Source organism: Scyliorhinus canicula, chromosome 3, assembly GCF_902713615.1.
Source record: "Scyliorhinus canicula chromosome 3, sScyCan1.1, whole genome shotgun sequence".
NCBI classification, from domain to species: domain Eukaryota; kingdom Metazoa; phylum Chordata; class Chondrichthyes; order Carcharhiniformes; family Scyliorhinidae; genus Scyliorhinus; species Scyliorhinus canicula.
Window position 1 is genome coordinate 124,759,371 of NC_052148.1, and position 21,869 is coordinate 124,781,239.

Consider the following 21,869-nt stretch of genomic DNA (forward strand, 5'->3'; position numbering starts at 1 on the left):
CCCAGTCCCACGCATTGAAGACCTGGACGTAAACTCAGCGGTGGTACCATATTCACTCAGACATTGAGAAGTTGGCCCAGCTCTGCGTCCCGTACCAAGAGAACCAAAAAGCCCAGTCGGCTGCATCAATACACCCCTGGGAATGGCCGGGAAAACAGTGGGCTCGCGTTCACATCGACTTCACCGGCCTATTTCAGGGAGCAATATTCCTCATGGTGGTTTACGCGCACTCGAAGTGGCTCGAGGTTCACAAAGTGCAGACCGTGACCTCGAAGACAACAGTAGACAGGCTGCGACACACTTTCAGCGCCCACGGCATACCCAAAGTGCTGGTGTCAGGTAACATGACTGCGTTCATCAACAAGGAGTTTGAAGCATTTATGGTCGCAAACGATATTCAACATGTACGGACTGCCTCTTATAATCCAGCATCAAACAGTTTGGCTGAGAAGGCGGTTTGAACTTGCAAGAGGGCGATGAAAAAGCTGACCACAGATTCTTGGAAGAACTGGCTGGCCTGGTTTCTATTCGGCTACCGGACGACCCCCAATACCTCCATGGGTGTGGCACCAGCAAAGAATCTGATGGGATGTCGGTTCTGGACCCGCCTCAGCTTGGTCACCCCAGACATCGGTGCTCAGGTCTGCCCCCCAACCATGTCAGCGATGTACACAGGTTGGACACTCAGCGGAGGAATGCTGGAGTCGAGCAAATAAGTGCAAGAACTCTGGTAAAAAGGTCCATATAGCCAAAGCATGTTGGGCTCAGAAAATTTCACCAATACCAAGAATGTGCAAGAAGAAAATACATGTAATCAGACTAGCCATGTCATAAATTAGTAGACAAAGTTCAAGACCACTCAGAAGGCGAAGTTGCAGCAAGGGAATGCTGGTGCGACTGAGATGGATTTTCCGAGGTTAGGAAGGGACCTTGTGCAGCCTGAAGGAGCTGCTTCTCCTTGACGACCTTACACCTCCCAACAGGTCTGACCTGAAAAAGCAGCCAAGGCAGACCTTTGATTAAGATTGTGGGTTAACATCGGGACATGGCAGAAAGATAACGGGGAAAATAAGGGAATAATTGGCTCCGATACACTTTCCGACAGGTGAAAGGGATTAAAATCGAGGCCATTAATTCAATCTTTTCTTTTACAATTATAAAAGTTTTCTAAGCAAGCTTTAAAGACTACTGAGACATTGACCATTTTAAGAGTGTTGGCCAATGCATTAGCCACAAGACACATGATTTCTGAATCCAGAAGTAGTGACTAGCTCTTCTGATTCGAAAATAAAAATGAGCAATAGACACAAAAAAATGAGCAATAGACGCAACCATTGGGCACCTGATGTCAATGCTGATTTTTGTATGATGTGTGCATGTGTGTTTTAACTTGTGTGTTTGTTGATAAACTGGTCAGTGAAAAGTAGTGTGTGGTATTATTTTAATTTGCTTAACTTAGTGAATTATGGTAAATATGTGAAGTGCATTTAATGTGGTGTCCACTAAAATTAGGCTACATGGCTAAATACTGTGTCACTTGGCACATCTGTGGCTGATTAGTTAATTTAGTAATGTAAATTGTTGGTAAGATTCTCTTGTAAATTGGTTGAATCACTGTTCTAACATACTACATCAGTTCCAAAATTAAAAAAGGCTTATCTCTCGAAGTAAGGTACTTCCACTTCCTCCTTCCATGTTTTGGCAAGTTGATAGAATTGGTAAACATATGCAGTTGAAGGAGCACGTTTGGCCATTTGTATATTCCTGCATAATTATATCTTGTACTAAAATCGTCTCAGCAACTCTGAAACCCTCCTTGTTTGAAAGCAGAAAACAGAAGATGATGCCCAAGTTGGAAATTGGATAGGAGGAATCTGGGTATTTCACTAGATGTAAGTTAAGAGTCAGAAGTATAGAAATATTAGTGTATCGTTTTTTTTAGCTAGACTTTTCCACTGATCTTCAGATACTAAGCATGTCTGTTCTATGTTGTTGTGAAAGGGCGATTAATATATTACTTCCTGTTGTGAACAAACAAATGTGATGGGACACTGTTGGTATAATTTATTTAATACAAAACTGGCTTTGGTTCGTTCAGGAGGTTTACTGGAACTATTCTTATTTATAACTTATGAGCTGATCAAAAGGTTCTATGTGTGTCAAACATTTGCACTTGTGTGCTTCATTTTTGTTGTTTGTCAGATTTATAAACTTTACAGAATGTTTAATTTTTGTTTTTGAATAGGCTGGTAAAGAATGTCAGCCATGTGAAGAGGGATGTCGTAAACCCCGTACATCTGGTTGTGTGCATGCATGCACTCTACCATGCCATGATGGTGCATGTCCTCCATGTTCACAGATGATCCGCATAAAATGCCATTGCAAAATCACAAACCTCTATGTGGAATGCATGTAAGTACAAACTGTTATTTTGATCTCCAGTGCCTGTGTTTGCCTGTCCCAAGAAGGAAAAAATCATCAAGTAAATCAACATGGCCATTCTGAGCTCCTTGCAAACAATTGCAGTGATGCTGGTAAAACCTAGATAGCAGTAATCATCACCCACCTTCATCCAGCTCACTTTTCCCTCTAGAAATTTTGCCTTTTCGTGAATAACAGACTTGTCATTAGTAATTGTATGTATCACATTCTGACACTGATGGCTCATCAGTGTGCAACTTATTTTCCTTTTTGGAAGCATCAACTATACTTGAAGTCAACTAAACTTTTGACTACCTGTTTGGCCCAAACTACTGGTGAACACATGACCCTCGTCTCCATCACAAGAATGACCCCCGGAATGAAGAGCTTGTCATATGATGAACGGTTGAGGACTCTGAGTCTGTACTCGTTGGTGTTTAGAAGGATGAGGCAGGGGGATCTTATTGAAACTTGCAGGATATTGTGAGGCCTGAATAGAGTGGACGTGGAGAGGATGTTTCCACTTGTAGGAAAAACTAGAAGTAGCGGACACAATGTGGAGTCTGCACGTTTTCCCCGTGTCTGCGTGGGTTTCCTCCAGATGCTCCGGTTTCCTCCCATAAGTCCCAAGACCTGTTTGTTAGGTGAATTGGACATTCTGAATTCTCCCTCAGTGTACCCGAACAGGCGCCGGAGTGTGGCGATTAGGGGCTTTTCACAGTAACGTTATTGCAGTGTTAATGTAAGTCTACTTATGACAATAAAGATTATTATTATCCCTTGCCTTCTCCAATCCCAATACTTTCACCATCTACCCATAGGTAAAAGTTCTTCTGTCATTCCTTCCCCCGTCTCTTTCAGACCCTCCACTTTTGGCTCTCCTTCTGCAGCTCTCAATTTATTTAACTGCTCATTCACCACTTTATTCTACCCAACAAAACAAGAACTGTGTCCCACTTCTATCATCCCTCTTGCTACCCCACATCCCGCAATCCTGATATTTGCTCCCCCAAGACGGAGGCGCACAAATTTATGATACCTGGCGCACAACTGGCTTGGCCATTAGTTGCCAGATCAAACACTATACCGTACACCAGGCTTGTCCAACTTTATTTTTAAAAGCCAGTTTTGGTACAACATCAAATATAAGAAGCAAAGTTTGCTGTGCAGAAAAAACAATGTCAAAGGAATAAATTGATTTTTTTTTGATAGAAGCAATAAATAAAGATGACCATTAAGGTGTGAAAGAGCGGGAGTGTGTGTATGACTTGTTCCAAGTCTCCAGCTGCTCACTCACTCGCCCTTCCCCAATGAGAGTGTGGCTGAGAGCATGTGTTGGAGGGTGAGTGGGAGACCCGAGACTGGAAGTGAGCCAGGCACACACTTGCTCGCTCTCTCTCTCTCTCTCTCTCTCTCTCTCTCTCTCTCTCTAGCCCCTTGCCTGCTCTGCCCCTTGCCTGCTTACATGCCCCTAAAATTAACATTATATGGATTTTTAAAAAAAAATTCATCTACAGTGTGGATGTCGCTGGTTCGGCCAGCATTTATTGTCCATCCCTAGTTGCCCTTCAGAATGTGATGGTGAGTTGCCTTCTTGAACCGCTGCAGTCCTTCCATGTGTAGGTACACCCACTGTGCTGTTAGGGAGGGAGTTCCAAAATTTTGACCCAGCGACAGTGAAGGAACGGCAATATATTTCCAAGTTAGGATGGTGAGTGACTTGGAGGGGAACCTCCAGCAGGTTGGGTTCCCAGGTATCTGCAGCACTTGTCCTACATGGTAGTGGTCTTTGATTTGGAAAGTGCTGCCTAAGGAGTCTTGGTGATTTCCTGTAGTGCATCTTGAAGATGGTGCACACGGCTGCCACAGTTTGTTGGTGGTGGAGGGTTTAATTGTTTGTGGAAGAGAGAGGATTCAGGTGGGCTGCATTTTCCTGGATGGTGTCGAGCTTCTTGGGTGTTGTGGAGCTGCACTCATCCAGGCAAGTGGAGAGTATTCCGTTATACTCCTGACTTGTGCGTTGCAGATAGTGGACAGGCTTTGGGGGGGTCAGGAGGTGAGTTACTTGCCGTAGGATTCCTGGCCTTTCACCTGCTCTGATAGCCACAGTATTAATATGGCTAGTCCAGTTCAGTTTCTGATCAATGATAGCCTCCAGGAAGTTGATTGGGGGGGATTCAGCGATGGTAATGTCATTGAATGTCAAGGGGCGATTCATAGGAGAGATGGTCATTGTCTGGCACTTGTGTGGCATGAATGTAACTTGCCATTTGTCAGCCCAAGCCTCGACAATGTCCAGGTATTGCTGCATTTGGACATGAACTGCTTCATTGTCTGAGGAGTCAGAATAGTACTGAACATTGTGCAATTATCCGCAACATCCCCACTTCTGACCTTATCATGGAAAGGAGGTCATTAATGAAGCAGCTGAAGATGGTTGGACCTAGGACAAGGATGGTAAGTCCTGTCTTTGGACGGATAATTCATAGAATTTACAGTGCAGAAGGAGGCCATTCGGCCCATCGAGTCTGCACCGGCTCTTGGAAAGAGTACCCTACCCAAGGTCCACACCTCCACCCTATCCCCATAAACCAGTAAACCCACCCAACACTGAGGGCAATTTTGGACACTATGGGCAATTTAGCATGACCAATCCACCTAACCTGCACATCTTTGGACTGTGGGAGGAAACCGGAGCACCCGGAGGAAACCCACGCACACACGGGAAGAATGTGCAGACTACGCACAGATAGTGACCCAAGCCGGGAATCGAACCTGGGACCCTGGAGCTGTGAAGCAATTGTGCTAACCACAATGCGACCGTGTTACAATAAACATTAAGCCAGGAAGGTATGTGGATTGGATATTTACAGGAAAAGTGATGTCAGTACTCCAAATGGATTGGTGTTCAATGCTTCAGTTTTGTTGAGACATATCAAATTGCACTGTAATAAAATTTTAGTTAAAATCCATCTATTGCATGGTTCAGGAACACTGTAAACCACCCTCGCTTGTTCTCGCTAATACGCGGTCACCCTCGAGCCTGCCTGCTCGAGCTGCCCTCCTCTCTTGCTTCTCCCCCACCACCAAAAATAAATCTCTGGTGGAGGGATACGAGTGCGGTGGAAGTGGAAGACGACCTGCAGTGAGGTCTGAGACCTTGTAGTGTCGGAACACTGGTGCAAGCAGGAGAAATGTGGCGAGTGCTGGGGGATATCAGTGGAAAGCGCCAAGATAGTGGCATAAGCTGGGAGAAAGTTGACCCAATCATATGGAAGATCGAAGTGCACCTGGCCAAGAGTCTATTGGAGAAACTGTACCTGTTCCAGTATCCTGTGCTTCCAGTCATGATATACGATGATATCACCCGTATTATATATTATGTAAATCCCGACGGGCAGCGCGGTGGCGGAGTGGTTAGCACTGCTGCCTCAAGGTACCGAGGACTCTGGTTCGATCCCGACCCCGGGTCACTGTCTGTGGAGTTTGCACATTCTCCCCGTGTCTGCGTGGGTCTCACCCCCACAACCCAAAAAGATGTGCAGGGCAGGTGAATTGACCATGCTAAATTGAAATTCAAAAATGAAATGAAATTAAAATCGCTTATTGCCACAAGTAGGCTTCAAATGAAGTTACTGTGCAAAGCCCCAGTCACCACATTCTGGCACCTGTTCGGGGAGGCTGGTGCGGGAATTGAACTGCGCTGCTGGCCTGCCTTGGTCTGCTTTAAAAGCCAGCGATTTAGCCCTGTGCTAAACCAGCCCCTAATTGCCCCATAATTGCACTGTAGCACAGTGATTAGCACAGTTGCTTCACAGCTCCAGGGTCCCAGGTTCGATTCCCGCCTTTCTTCACTGTATATGCAAAGTCTGCATGTTACTCCCGTGTCTGCGTGGGTTTCCTCCAGGTGCTCTGGTTTCCTCCCACAGTCCAAAGATGTGCAGGTTAGGTGGATTGGCCATGCTAAATTGCCCTTAGTGTTCAAAAAAGTAAGATAGGGTTACTGGATTAGGGTGGGAGTGTGGGCTTAAGTGGGGTGCTCTTTCCAAGAGCCAGTGCAGACTCGATGGGCCGAATGGCCTCCTTCAGTCCTGTAAATTCAATGAAACAATTCTATGAATTGGAAAAAACAAATTGAGTACTTTAAATTTATCGAAACAAAATATAGATCCCTTATTTTAGTGACTAATTAACTCTCGAAAGATTGCAATTGTGATTTTTTTCAAAACCTGCACCATTACAGGAGGTACAGAAAAATTCGGGACAGCTTTACTTAATTATCTTGGTGCACCTCAAGAATTTTACTGTTGCGTGGGATTGAAGGACACCTGGGAGCATGTTGTCTGCCTGCCTTTGTGGTAATCGTTGGGGGTGGCGGTGGTGTTGGGGGGGGGGGGGCGGGGGGGGGGGGGGGGGGGGGGGAGGGGGGGGGCTGCAGGGGGTTGGTGCTGGAAGCAGTGCAGAATTTACATTTATTGAAGTAGTTATTTTCTGCAATGGGGAAATAGTAGGATTGATAATCTAGAAAGCTGGAAGCAAGTGAGCCACAAAACTGCAACCTTGTGAACCTAAGGCTATTTTTTAACTTTCTTCTGTCAACTTTGTGCATATCCTCTTATTTTAGGGAAATGACTACAGCTGATGCAGAAACTAAAATTATCCTTAATTCCTGCAAAAATCAGTGTCCTAAGCAGGTAAGTGCCAACATTTTATCGAAGGATTAACTACCTAAGCACATTTGCCAAAAATTGGATTATTCAGATGTTTGGGTTTATGATACCTATTGTGTTGAATGAGCAAATAATTGACAAAATGAACTCAGCAAAGATAGATGTGAGGTGGAAATCTTTGGTAGGAAGATTCGAGAAATCATTTATTACTTGGAAGCTGCAAGTCTAAGTGGAGTAGAAAAATAAAGTGATCTCAGAGTACCAAAACACCAATCATTAAACGTGCCACACGTTAGCACAACAAACAAACCAAGCTCTAGATTTTATTTCTAGCAGGAAAGAATTAAAACATTTAGAAGTCCTGCTAAATCCATATTAAACCTTTATTAGCCAAACATCTCTTAATCTCCATGTGTGCTGCGACCAACTCTATGGTATCCCTCGCCTCCATGCCCAAGATCAGTACAGGTTTTGATCAAATAAAGGAGAAACTGTTTGCGCTGATAGAAGAAGTGAGTTAAGGTAATCGGCAAAAGAGCCAGAGGGGGGAGATGAGAATTCATTTCATAGAACGTACAGTGCAGAAGGAGGCCATCGGCCCATTGAGTGCGCACCGACCCACTTAAGCCCTCACTTCCACCCTATCCCCGTAACCCAATAACCCCATCTAACCTTTTTGGTTACGATGGGCAATTTATCATGGCCAATCCACCTAACCTGCACGTCTTTGGACTGTGGGAGAAAACCGGAGCACCCGGAGGAAACACACGAAGCCACGGGGAGAACGTGTGGACTCCGCACAGACAGTGACCCAGCGGGGAATCGAACCTGGGATCCTGGCGCTGTGAAGCTACAGTGCTAGCTACTTGTGCTACTGTGCTGCCCTTTCAAGGCAATGATTTATTATGATCTGGAATGCATTGCCTGAAAGGGCAGTGGAAGTAGATTTTCAAAAAGGGAAATGGATAAATACTTGAAACGGGAAAAAAAACATAAGACTGTGGAGAAAGAGTGGAGTGAGTGGGACTAATTGAATAACTCTTTCAAAGACCTGGTGCAGGCACACTGGTGTTGATTGCAGTATTGAGCAAAATGCAATCTACATAGAATGATTTCTATATTTAGGTGGTCTTGTGTAAGAGGAAGATGAGCAAAACAAGTAAGCTACGCCCTTCAAAACATCACTGCGTTGCTGTAAAATTGTTTCTATTCCACCATTATTCCTCTATAAAAATATGCTAATCTTGTGTTATTTACTCTCATCAAGATTAAGGGTATTTGTAGTGACATAAGGGCACAAACCAGTCGGTTTGGTGCAGATTGAAACTTCCAGCACTTTGGAACTTGCCCTCCAGTTCAGACCAAAACTGTAACTGCACTGCTGTCATTTTCGTCTTTCTCCACACCGGACTTCAAAAGAGTTGAAGGAGGAGATTTGAAAGTGACAGACTGAGATTTATATATGTCAACCTTGCGATGTGGTCTTTCACTCAAGGGGCCATGTACTAAGAACCATCTTTTTGAAAAAAATTGAAGGGTTGGGCTTGGGTTTAGTACTCCAGTCAGTCGCCTCTGTGCTTCATCTCCAGAGTGGGAAGAGACAGAGTTACAACAGTGAATTTATCGTAAGAGTCACATGTTTAAGAAGTAATAAAGCTAAAACTGTGCAGTCAAATTTCCCTGTCTGGCTATTTTTTTAAAAAAAGGTCTCAAGCTTTTTTTTTTGCTCTTTGTTAATAATAAATTTGCAGTTTGTGATTTTACTAATATGGCATAGTTTATTTCATCATAGTGAGATTTAATTTTGGCTGTTTTCAATCGATGTCATTAAATGGTTATAACACAACAAAGAAATCGCAGATTTTAATTTTGTTGGTTTTATTATCAAAGATTAAACATCCTGTCCCATGAAGTGGAAAGTTTTATATTGAACCTGCCCAGTTTTATATTAAATCTTCTGAGAACATCCCCATTATTTTCTTGTTTGTAAGTTAGAATTGGCTCGCATTGACAAATTTGAAAAAAATGGGAGTCTTATTGTCTGCACCATACTGTTTGGGGCATTTGGTTGTGCAGTATCTATTGAGCATGTTACGTAGCTTTACTCTGTCTCATTACTCCAATCAACTCCAGCTCGTATTGTAGTTCCAGTGCTGATTCATACTTTCTAGTCAGTACGTTCTGCCCTAAAGTGGATTATTTTGGATAAAACTAGTCTTATGGTATCAATTAATGCATTTGCAATGTGTCATTGTTTTATCACAATTGTGTTAAAATGCTGTAAGATAGTGTCTGGCTGCAACATAAATTATTGGCTAATGATGTCTTTTGTTTATCAGATATATTGTGGATTTTGTTTTGTGGATTTTCTGGCTGTATTTTCCATTTATGGGTGTTCTGATGAACATGTGAACCAGGAGACCCTAGCAATATGTGATGATGCCTGTGCTGAATGATTTATGACAGTGATAGGAATACCACGGTATAGTTTGAGAGTCAGTTGATTCCCAGAAAACAACACTAATTCCTTAAATGACATCCATTAGGATGCAGAGCACTATTCTTTAGTGTTAGTCTCTAATTTATGGGTGCACAGTACAAGTTAGCAGTATTACATGGATATAGCCACTTTTGAGTAATGAGAAACAAAATAATGTTCTACACATTGTGCTACACGCCCATTGTTGGCCTCACCAATACAATATGATTTTAAAATTTGTTCTCTGAAATTTGATGTTTAACTCTTGGTAATGTATCTCATTATGTTTGGTTTTTAAGCAGTTTGGGAATATTTTCCTGATGGTTTTAGCGACCTGTTTACTAAAACTTCAAGATCCTTCTCCTGATGTGACGCATCAAGTTTATTCCCATTGAGCATATAACACACATCAATGTTCCCTCTGCCGAATCTCATAACCTTACATTTACCTGTATTCTATTACATTTGCAATTTATCTGCAAACTGATCAACCTTGTCAAGGCCTCTTTGAATTTGTAAGCATTGATATTCTCTTTTGTAAGCATTGATTTCTCTTGAAATTGCTCCAATTTCATATTGTCTTCCAGATTAGACACGCATCCTTCCTCTCAATTTGCAGGCATTGATTTTTTTTTTAAATGTTCATTCAAACATGATTTTCATGCAACAGTTCAACAATCCCAACCCCATACTATACCAAATGTTCACCTACCCAATCTTCCAGTCCCCTTATCCCCTCCCTCCTCACCCCCCCATAGAGAAAACAAAACCTTAAGAAAAAATATAAAAGACAAACCTGCCCCCTCCCCCCACCCCACCAAACAGCTGATGGTAATCAGTTCCCTGAAAAAGGAGATGAAGGGGTGCCACCTCGAGTGGAACCCTTCCACCGGATCCCCTCATGATATACTTGATTTACTCGAGGTGCAAAAATTCCACCAGGCCCCCCAACCAAGCCAAGGCCTTGGTTGGCACCAGGGACCTCCCCCAAACAGAACTCTGTTCCGGGCTATTAGCGAGGCAATGGTTAGGACATCTGCCCACTTCTTTGTCTGCAGCACCGGTGAGTCGATAAACCAAAAAAGGCCACCAACGGGCACAGCTTCAGCTGAACGCCCAAAATCCCTGACATTCTATCAAAAAAGAAGACCCATTAATTAAGAAGCTTGGGGAAAGATTTGCCGGAACCCGAGAGCACCGCCCCCATCTATCCTCCACCCCGAGAAATACCACTCGTACATACCCTAGTCAGCGGCACCCTGTGCACCACCTTGAACTGGATCAGCCTTCACCTCGCACGTGAGGTGAAGTTGACTCTGTGAAGAGCCTCATTCCCCACACTCCATGAAAGACCAAACCCAGATTATCCTCCCACCTCCTCCAACGATGCCTGCTTTGTCGCTACGAGGGTCACTGAGATCGGCCTGGCTCCTAGGTTGGATAGGTCAAGACCCAAGTCTCAGAGTCCATCACAGGTGGCAAATCAGTTGGTAGCTCCAACATCAGATCCACAAAATGTGGAGGACACCCCCTGCGCCCCCCCCGGCAAAATCTATTCCATGGACACCAATAACTGCTTCGCCACCCCGATGGACTCCGAGACTTGGGTCTCGACCTATCCAACCTAGGATCCAAAACACAATTGAAGTTTCCTCCCCCTGATGTGTATTAAGATCTGGGATAGACGGCTGCACCTTATTAATGAATGCTGTGTCATTCCAGTTCAGTGCATGCACATTGGCCAAACCCATCGGTGTGTCTGCCAACGACCCACTAATGATTGCATTCCTCCCACCTGGGTCTGCTAATATATTAACCGCAGAAAAGCCATCACCTTATTAATCAATACGCCACCCCCCCTCGCGCCCTACAATCAAAACTTGAGTGATATACCTACCCCACCCATCCTTTCCGCAACATAGCGATCAGCTGACCTCGCTGGATGTCGCGCTACAGAAGGTGGAATACAGGGACAAGGGCCTGAGAGCTAAGGTCAATGACCTGGAGGACAGATCGAGGCAGCAGAACCTCAGGGTTGTGGCGTTACTTGAGGCCATATTACGAGGCAATTTTTATGAATTTGATGGGAGATGAGGATCCGGTTGCCCCATCGGACTTAATCGGGCCTTTTGGTCACTCCGGGTGAAACCACGGGTGAAAGCACCACCACGAGCAGTGACTCCATAAGGGTTGGGTGAGCCAGCTGTTCCTGGGGTTTGACAGCAGGGCCTGGGGATGTAGCGATACTAATTAACAAAATAAATAGTTTCCAGATGGGGAAGGTGGTAGTGGACCAGAGTGGCAGGTATGTCATAGTTATGGGACATTGGAGGGTAAGTGGGTGGTTTTAGCAAGCATGTACGCTCCAAGCTGGGATGATGCAGAGTTCATGAAGAGGATGCTGGCAGCCATACCAGACGTGGACACACACCGACTGATTTTGGTGGGAGATTTGAATTGCGTTCTGAACCCAAGTTGGATCTGTCTAAGCCAAAGATGTTGGCCCTTTCAGGGGCAGCGAAGGTTCTGGCAGCGTTCAAGAAGGAGATGAGTGGATCCATAGCGGTTTTTGCACCCTGGAGGCAGGGAATTCTACTTTTCTCTCTGGTGCCCAGAGTGTACTCGCTCATCAACTTTTTTACGATGGGGAGGTCTCTGCTGCCAGGGGTAAGGGAAACATGCTATTCCGCAAGAGATTTCAGATCATGTTTGACAGATATGCTAGTGTTCTTCAAAGATGTAACAATCTTGGGGATCCTGTAGTTGTAGTGCATCTGGACTTCCAGAAGGTTTTTACTAAGGTTCTGCACAGAAGGTTAATACACAAAGTTAGGTCACATGGGGCTAGGGGTAATGTATTACCTTGGATGGAAGACTGGCTGACAGACAGAAGGCAGAGTCGTGATAAATGGGTCTTTTTATGGATGGCAACATGCAACTAGTGGAGTGCCACAGTGTTCGGTCCTTGGGCCCCAACTATTTGCAATCTCTATTAATGTCTTGGATACAGGGATAGAAGGCTCTATAACCAAATTTACAGATGACACTAAATTAGGTGGGACAATAAGTTGAAATGGGAGATTAAGAACCGTACAAATGGATATAGATAAGTTACACGAATGGGTCAAAATGTGACAGATGGACCTTAATGTGTATAAGTGTGAGATCATCCATTTTGGTTGTAAACAATGGAAAGGCGACTTATAATCTCAATAGGGGTGTTCTGGTGCAGAGGGATCTGGGCGTCCTTGTGCATGAGTTGCAGAAAACTAGCATGTAGGTACAGCAGTTAATAAAGAAAGTGAATGGAAAGTTGGCCTTTGTAACGAAAGGAATTGTCTCAAGGTAAGGAAGTGTTGTTGCAACTATACAAGGCATTGGTGAAACCACACCTGGAGTATTGTGCACAGTTTTGGTTCCCTTTTTTGAAGAAAAATGTTGTTGCTTTGGAGGCAGTTCAGAGGAGGTTCCCTAAATTGATTCCAGAGATGAGGGGTTTGTCTTCTGAAGAGAGATCAAGCAGTTTAGGCCTATACTCCCTAATAGTTTAGAAGAAAGAGGGAGATCAAATTGAAGTATATAATATGATAAAAGGTGTGGATAAAGTAGACGTGGAGCAGATGCTTCCTCTTGTGTGGCAGCATGGTCGGCACAGGCTTGGAGAGCCGAAGGGCCTGTTCCTGTTTTTTACTTTTCTTTGTTCTTTTGTTCTTTATTCTAGAACAAGAGGTCATAGTCTCAGGATAAGAGGCAGCAAATTTTACACAGATGAGGAGAAACTACTCCCAATGGGTTGTAAATCTGTGGAATTCGCTACCCCAGAGTGTGGTGGATGCTGTGACAGTGAATAAATTTAAGGAGGCGTTGGACAGATTTTTAATTAGTAATGGGTGGAAAGGTTACAGAGAACAGGCAGGACGGTGGCATTGATGAAATCGGCCATGATCATATTGAACAGTGGAGTAGGCTCGAGAGGCTAAACTGGCTAAAGAGGCTCCTTGTCCTTCTGTTCTAAGAAAGAACTATTTTGCATATTTCCACCTTCCCGCCCTTGGTCTATAGCCTTATGGGTAACAGCACCTCGAGCACAAATCTGGTGTTCTTGATTAATATAGAATTTCTTGATAAGTAAGGGGACTGGGGGTTACGGGGAGAAGGCAGGAGAATGGGGCTGAGAAAAATATCAGCCATGATTGAATGGCGGAGCAGACTCTGCTCCTATGTCTTATGTTCTTCTCTTCAAGAATTGGAAACAATGGCTCCAGAGAACGTACATGAAGATGTGTCAAAACTGGAAATTCCAAAAGTTAGCCCAGTAGATTCTGAATTGTGTGTTTTATATTGAATTGTCAAGTCAAAAGAAAGTGAGATGTTTAAACTTGTGCACTGGAAGGAAATGTCGAAAGTTGATGACTTTGGATCTCCGGCAGCAAAAAAGAAATTATAGAATTATAATAACAATAATGTTTGTTAGTGTCATAAGTAGGCTTACATTAACACTGCAGTTAAGTTACTGTGAAAATCACAGCTCCAGGGTCCCAGGTTTGACTCCCGCTTGGGTCACTGTCTATGTGGAGTCTGCACGTTCTCCCTGTGTCTGAGTGGGTTTCCTCCGACTGCTCCAGTTTCCTCCCACAAGTCCCGAAAGATGTTCTGTTAGATGAATTGGATATTCTGAATTCTCCCTCTGTGTAGCGGAAAAAGCACCGGAGTGTGGCGACAAGGGGCTTCTCACAATAACTTCATTGCAGTGTTAATATAAGCCTACTTGTGACAATAAAGATTATTAATTATTTAAAAAGATGTTCTTTAATTAGCTTGAAAATGCAAGATGTTCCAATACATGTACATTGCAAAAAAAAAACCTCACAAGACGCAAGAATCTTTCTTAAACAATGCAACATCAGTATATTCAGAATCAAACATGTAGTCGTTATAAAAATGATGCTAATTCAGATTGTTACATTTTTTGTTTATAATTTGAGTTCTTCATTGATTCAAGTCAGAACGAGAATTCTTGAAAAATAGGATAAAACTGAGATGATAAGGGACATGCTTTGACATAGTTCAACTAGCTATGCAGCAGGGGTCAGCGAAGCCCGAACCTTGGATGGTATAGTGAATCTGTGCTGATTTTCGGTCACTGTGGCCTGGCCATTGTGGGGCCAGAGGATCTTGGTGGTGTTTGAAAGGCCTGGCTTCTTTTCTTCTCTTTGAAGTTTTTCTCTATTTTTTCAGCAATACCGTCGACAGCTTTTTAATGGTTATCACTGGCAAAACCAGCATTTGTTGCCCATCTCTAATTGTCTTTGAGACAGTGGTGGTAACTTAAAATTGGGTCACATTGTAAAATAGTTCGCAAAGCACTGCATGGTCCTTTGCTTTGCTTCACATGTATATAATCTAGCAAGGAGATCTGTCTTTAGTATGGGTTTCATGCTGTGTTACATGCAGTAACTGTATTGAATGCTGAAATGCTGAGGTCACTTTGGTGATAGGTATAAATGCCTTGGTCCACCGTCTTGATGGTATTCGAAGGTAAACAAAGGAAAAGCATGTTTTCTACATACTTGAAGTCGAATAACTCCACCTGTTTGAAGTGGCCTAGAAGCATTTACATTCATTAGAGATCATAGTAGGTGCTATAGTTACATCAATCCTTGTCACAGAAATATATTCAAGCCTTTTGTCTTAAGTCACTCTCATCCCTGTTTGCAGCGAACAAAGAACATTTCAGACCAACCAAATCAGAAAATTCTGGATAATCTCAGCCGGTCTGACAACATCTGCAGAGAGAGAAGGGAGCTAACATTTCGAGCCTGGATGACTCTTTGCCAAAGCTCCCTTCTCTCCCCACATGTGCAGTAATTTGCTATTAACATTTCATACCACCTGTGTTGACTGGGTTAAACTCAGATTGAAGAGGCGGGAGAGGATTAACTTTAGTACAAAAGAGGTGCAATATAAAGAAGCCAAATTTTTAGCACAGTATCTCTCCATCATCCATTTCTGCTAAAATTTGCAAATTAACTTCCAATTCATCTTGCTGTTTATGGAACATTGTTGGTACAGAATGGTTGCTAGTTTTACATTTTTATTATAAAAGTAATTAATTTTGTGAAGCATTTTTCGGAAACCTTGATGTGATTTGTTTTCTATATAAATACAGTTGATAAAAGCTTTTAAGTTTGTCCTCTCCTTGCATTGACTTAGAAGCTTTTGCTTCACCGGGTCTTTTGATCTGACTTCTGCTTTTGCACGTGTGTCACCTGACTGCCTCTCACCAATATCATGCTTCATGTTTTCTACTATTTTTGTGCATGTTCAAGCTCACACCTGTCCTATATGTCGAAAGTTATATCTTGTGTCCCAAAATATATTGGGTAGAGTTGCTGCATTGGTCACAATTTATGATCCGGGCCCAAAATTGTGCTAATTTTCACGGGTGTTATTTCACCTCAAACCTTTTGCATAGTGACGCCTGTAACATATGCTGTGAGCCAGGATACTTTGACAGCTTTTTAAAACTATTCTGTTTCAAAGAAAAATCCTTGATATATTTACAACTGGTAATTTAGGCAGTTTACTCAACATTGTTGAAAATGGATTTATCAAAAATTGTTGAAAATGGATTTATCAAATATTAAGTGACTTATCTTACCCCGATTTTATAAAACTAAAAACAGCTTTAAAGAAACACAGAACCATTGTATTGATATAAAGTAATCTGTTTTTTAGTGAATTTTTACAATTTATATTTGTAAAAGCTTTTGGGACGTATGTAATAGTCCTTGCACACATAAGGCGTCTGAGCAGAAGTGGCCCACTCGGCCCATCAAGTGTTCTTCTTTATTCAATGAGATCATGGCTGTTCTGATATAATTCTCGACTTCTCGACTCCACTTGCCAACCATATCCCTAAAACCCTCCATTCCCTTGCTGATAGCTAAGGACCCAGCCTTTATAGCGCTCTGCAGTAAAGAATTCCACAGATTACCCTGTGAGAGAAGAAATTCCTCCTCGTCTCTGTCTTAAATGGACCACCACTCACTCTGAAATTGTGCCCTCTGGTCCTAGACTCTCCCACAAGAGGAAACCTCCTCTCAGCATCTACCCTGTCAAGTCCCCTGGAAATCCTATAAGTCTCAATAAGGTCACCTCTCATTATTCTGAAGTACAGGCTCAAATCTATTCAACCTGTCCTCATAAAATCTCTCCATACCCGGGATCAACCTAGTGAACCTTCCTTTTTAAAAAAAATAATTTTTATTAAGATTTTCTCAAAATATAAACAACAAAACAATATTAACAAAACAACCATGGTAAAAACCCAAGAACAACACCCACCCAACTACAAAAGCAACTACAAAAACAAAAAAAAAGCAAACAACAAAAAGGAAAGAGATAACACCCGCCACATCCAACAAGCCCATGTACACAATTCTCCCTCCCACCAAACCAAACCCCCCCCCCCCCCCCCGCCGGGTTGCTGCTGCTGCCGGCCTATTTCCCTACCGTTCCGCCAGGAAGTCCAGGAAAGGCTGCTACCGCCTAAAGAACCCCTGTACTGATCCCCTCGGAACAAATTTCACCTTCTCCAATTTGATGAACCCCACCATATCATTGACCCAGGCCTCCACGCTTGGGGGCCTCGCATCCTTCCACTGAAAACAAATCCTCCGCTGGGCTACTAGGGACGCAAAGGCCAGGACACCGGCCTCTTTCGCCTCCTGCACTCCCGACTCCACTGCAACCCCAAAAATTGTGAGTCCCCAGCCTGGCTTGATCCTGGATCCCACCACCCTCGACACCGTCCTTGCTACCCCCTTCCAGACCTCCCCCAGCGCTGGGCACACCTAAAACATATGGGCGTGGTTCGCTGGGCTCCCCGAGCACCTAGCACACCTGTCTTCGCCCCCAAAAAACCTACTCATCCTCGTCCCAGTCATGTGGGCCCTATACAGCACCTTGAACTGTATGAGGCTACGCCTCGCACAGGAAGCGGAGGAATTCACTCTCTCCAGGGCATCCGCCCACGTCCCCTCCTCAATCTCCTCACCCAGCTCCTCTTCCCATTTACCCTTCAGTTCCTCCACCGAGGCCTCGTCTACCTCCTGCATTACCCGATATATGTCCGAAATCCTCCCTCCTCCAACCCACACCCCCGAGAGCACCCTGTCCCGTACCCCACTTGGGGGCAACAAGGGGAATCCCTCCACCTGCCGCCTGGCAAACGCCCTAACCTGCATGTACCGAAACATGTTCCCCGGGGGAACCCAAACTTCCCCTCTAACTCCCCCAAGCTCGCGAACCTCCCCTCCACAAACAGGTCACTCAACCTCCTAACCCCTACCCTGTGCCAGCCCAGAAATCCGCCATCAATGCTCCCTGGAACAAACCGACGGTTCCCCCGTATCGGGGCCTCCATCGAGCCCCGCCCGCACTTCTCCCCTATGTCGTCTCCATTGCCCCCAAATTTTGAGGGTAGCCGCCACCACCGGGCTCGTGGTATACCTCGTTGGAGGGAGTGGCAACGTCGCCGTTACCAGCGCCTCCAGGCTCGTGCCCACACAGGACGCCATCTCCATCCTCTTCCATGCTGCCCCTTCCCCGTCCATTACCCACTTACGCACCATCGCTGCATTGGCAGCCCAATAGTACCCACAGAGGTTGGGCAGCGCCAACCCCCCCTATCCCTGCCCCGCTCCAAGAACACCCTTCTCACCCTCGGGGTCCCATGCGCCCATACAAATCCCGTAATACTCCTGTTAACTCTCCTAAAAAAGGCCTTCGGGATAAGGATTGGAAGGCACTGGAACAGGAACAAAAACCTCAGGAGCACCGTCATCTTAACGGACTGTACCCTCCCCGCCAGTGACAGCGGTAACATATCCCACCTTTTGAACTCCTGCTCCACCAACCTTGTGAGGTTGAGCTTGTGCAGGGCCCCCCAACTCCCAGCCACCTGGACTCCTAGGTACCTGAAGCTCTTCCCTGCCTGCTACAGTGGGAGCCTACCAATCTCCTCTTCCTGATCCCCCGGGTGCACCACGAACACCTCGCTCTTGCCCAGGTTCAGCTTATACCCAGAGAAGCCCCCAAATTCGCTGAGAATCCTCATCACCTCCGGCATCCCCCCCACCGGGTCCGCCACATACAGCAACAGGTCGTCCGCATAAAGCGACACTCGAAGGCTCCTCCCCACCCCGCACCAGGCCCCTCTAGTTCCCTGACTCCCTCAACGCCATGGCCAGGGGCTCAATTGCCAACGCAAAGAGCAAGGGGGACAGGGGACACCCCTGTCTCGTCCTCCGGTACAGCCGAAAGTACTCCGACCTCCTATTCGTGGCTACACTCGCCATCGGGGCCGCATCGAGCAACCTCACCCAACGGACAAACTCCTCCCCAAACCCAAAGCTTTCCAACACCTCCCACAGATACCCCACTCAACCCTATCAAAGGCCTTCTCCGCATCTAATGCCACCACTATCTCCGCCTCCCCTTCCACAGCCGGCATCATAATAACGTTGAGGAGCCTTCGTACGTTAGTATTCAACTGCCTTCCCTTCACAAACCCCGTCTGGTCCTCGTGAATGACCCCCGGCACACAATCCTCTATTAGAACATAGAACAGTACAGCACAGAACAGGCCCTTCGGCCCTCGATGTTGTGCCGAACAATGATCACCCTACTTAAACCCACGTAACCCGTATACCCATAGCCCAACAATCCCCCCATTAACCTTACACTACGGGCAATTTAGCATGGCCAATCCACCTAACCCGCACATCTTTGGACTGTGGGAGGAAACCGGAGCACCCGGAGGAAACCCACGCACACACGGGGAGGACGTGCAGACTCCACACAGACAGTGACCCAGCCGGGAATCGAACCTGGGACCCTGGAGCTGTGAAGCATTGATGCTAACCACCATGCTACCGTGAGGCCCCTATTCTTGTGGCTAAGATCTTTGCCAGCAGCTTGGCGTCTACATTTAGCAGCGAGACCAGCCTATATGACCCACACTGCAGAGAGTCCTTGTCCCGCTTCAGGATCAAGGAAATCAGCGCCCGTGACATAGTTGGGGGCAAAGCCCCCCTCTTCCCCCCCCCCCCCCCCCCCCCCCCCCCCCCCTCCCTTGCCTCGTTAAAGGTCCGGACCAACAGGGGGCCCAACAGGTCCTCATACCTTTTATAAAGTTCGGCCGGAAACCCATCTGGCCCCGGCGCCTTCCCCGACTGCATGCTCCCTATCCCTTTAACTAGCTCCTCCAGCTCAATCGGCGCCCCCAGTCCCTCCACCTGCCCCTCCTCCACCCTCGGAAATCGCAGCTTGTCCAAGAAGCGCCCCATTTCTCTCTCTCTCTCTCTTCTCTCTCCCCCCCCCCCTCCACCGGGGGTTCAGACCAGTACAGTTCCCCATAAAAGTCCCTAAAGACCCCATTAACGTCTACCCCCCTCCGCACCTCTGAACCAGCGTTCCATTTGCCTTCCCAATTATCTGCTGAACACCCAAAAGAAACTTTAATTTTTGGAGCTGCCACAAGACCTGCAAACAGCACAGTTAGCAGAAATGCAGAATGGTGATTCATTTGACCTGGGGTAACTCAGCGGTTTTGTGGTTGGCGTCAGCACTGAATTTAATTATGCTTGAAACTCAATGATTCGTTAATTGCTTGGGCTGATTTTGGGTAAAATAGATGATTTTGATGGTGTGGGATAGGGAGCAATGATTGCCAGAGCTCTGTGAAACTCCCTGCTCCTGTTTGCATGTGTTAGACAGAGATAAATGATCCCACAACCAATGGATCAGGTGAAAACTTTTGTAGTCCTGCCACAAATGGAAGTGAACAAATCAACACCTAATAGGAGGAGGAGGGGGGAGGCTGCATGAGCACCCCATCTTCAATGGTGACATGGCCCAATATGTGAGGACAACAGACAAGATTGAAGCATTTGCAAACATCTGTACCCAGAAGTGCTGAGTGGATGCTCCACCTGGGCCTTCTCCCAAGGTCACGTCTCAAGCCAATCTTCAGGCAGTTCAGTTGATACCACATGATGTCAAGCATTGTGGATAGCACAATTGCTTCACAGCTCCAGGGTCCCAGGTTCGATTCCAGTTTGGATCACTGTCTGTGTGGAGTCTGCACATCCTCCCCGTGTGTGCGTGGGTTTCCTCCGGGTGCTCCGGTTTCCTCCCACAGTCCAAAGATGTGCAGGTTGGGTGGATTGGCCATGATAAATTGCGCTTAGTGTCCAAAATTATATGATAATCTATGATTAACCTAGGACAAAAGTTCGGCACAACACCGTGGGCCGAAGGGCCTGTTCTGTGCTGTATTTCTCTATGTGAGTGCTCGAGGGGTAGCGGTAATAGTCAGCAAAAGGGTACGGTTCCAGATGGAGAATATGATGGCAGATCAGGGGGGTAGATATATGATTGTGACAGGGGAACTGGAGGGGAGGTTAGTGGCTCTGGTATGTGTATACGGTCCCAATTGGGACAATGTGGGATTCGCGAAGAAGGTGTTTGGAGCCATCCCCGACTTGGACACACACAAACTGATAGTGGGGGATGGGACTGGAACTTTGTGCAGGAGGCACGGTTGGACAGGTCACGGCCGCACTCGCTGGTCCCATGATTTGGGGGGGGGGGGGGGTTTGCTGAGGCTTTGGCTGGGCTAATGGTGGGAATGGGAGGGGTGGACCTTTGGCGGTTTTTGCACCCGAGGGAACGCGAGTACTCGTTTTTCTCAGCAGTCCATGAGGTATACTCGCGGATCGACATTTTTGTGGTTGGGAAGGCTTTGCTGGCTGGGGTTAAGAGGCCAGAGTACTCGGCAATTGCAGTATCAGATCATGCTCCACATTGGGTGGATATAGTACTGGAGAGGGGGTAGCACAGAGGCCGGTGTGGAAATTAGATTTGGGACTGTTGGACCGAGGGTTCTGTGACAAAACTGAAAATATAATTCAGGAATATGTAGCTTTCAACTGTATGGGAACGTGTCGAAGACAGTTGTCTGGGATGCTCTAAAGGTGGTGGTGAGGGGTGATCTCGTTTAAGGCCAGGATGGACAAAGAGGAGGGGTTGGAGCAGGAGAGGGTAATAGATGAGATGCTGGAGGTAGATAGGCATTATGCAGAAGATGAGGACCCAGCAAAGTTGGAAAAGAGGAATGAACTGCAGGCGTGCTTTGACTGACTATCTACCAGGAAGGCGGTGCGCCAACTGAGGCGAGCAAGGGATGCAGTTTACGAGCATGGAGAGAAAGTGGGGCGTATGTCAGCGGGTCA

At 45.7% G+C, this 21,869-nt stretch overlaps 1 protein-coding gene across 2 annotated transcripts in view; it reads left to right on the forward strand.

The window, feature by feature from the left end:
- Positions 1 to 21,869, forward strand: part of nfxl1 (nuclear transcription factor, X-box binding-like 1) — a 191,557-nt gene that overhangs the window by 128,433 nt on the left and 41,255 nt on the right. For both annotated transcript variants that reach the window (XR_005459994.1, XM_038791249.1), the window contains exons 17-18: positions 2,246 to 2,412; positions 7,046 to 7,115. Coding sequence is in view for 1 of the 2 variants with exons in the window: in XM_038791249.1 (XP_038647177.1) it covers positions 2,246 to 2,412; positions 7,046 to 7,115 (237 nt within the window). In the remaining variant the exon portion in view is untranslated. The remainder of the gene's footprint in view (positions 1 to 2,245; positions 2,413 to 7,045; positions 7,116 to 21,869) is intronic.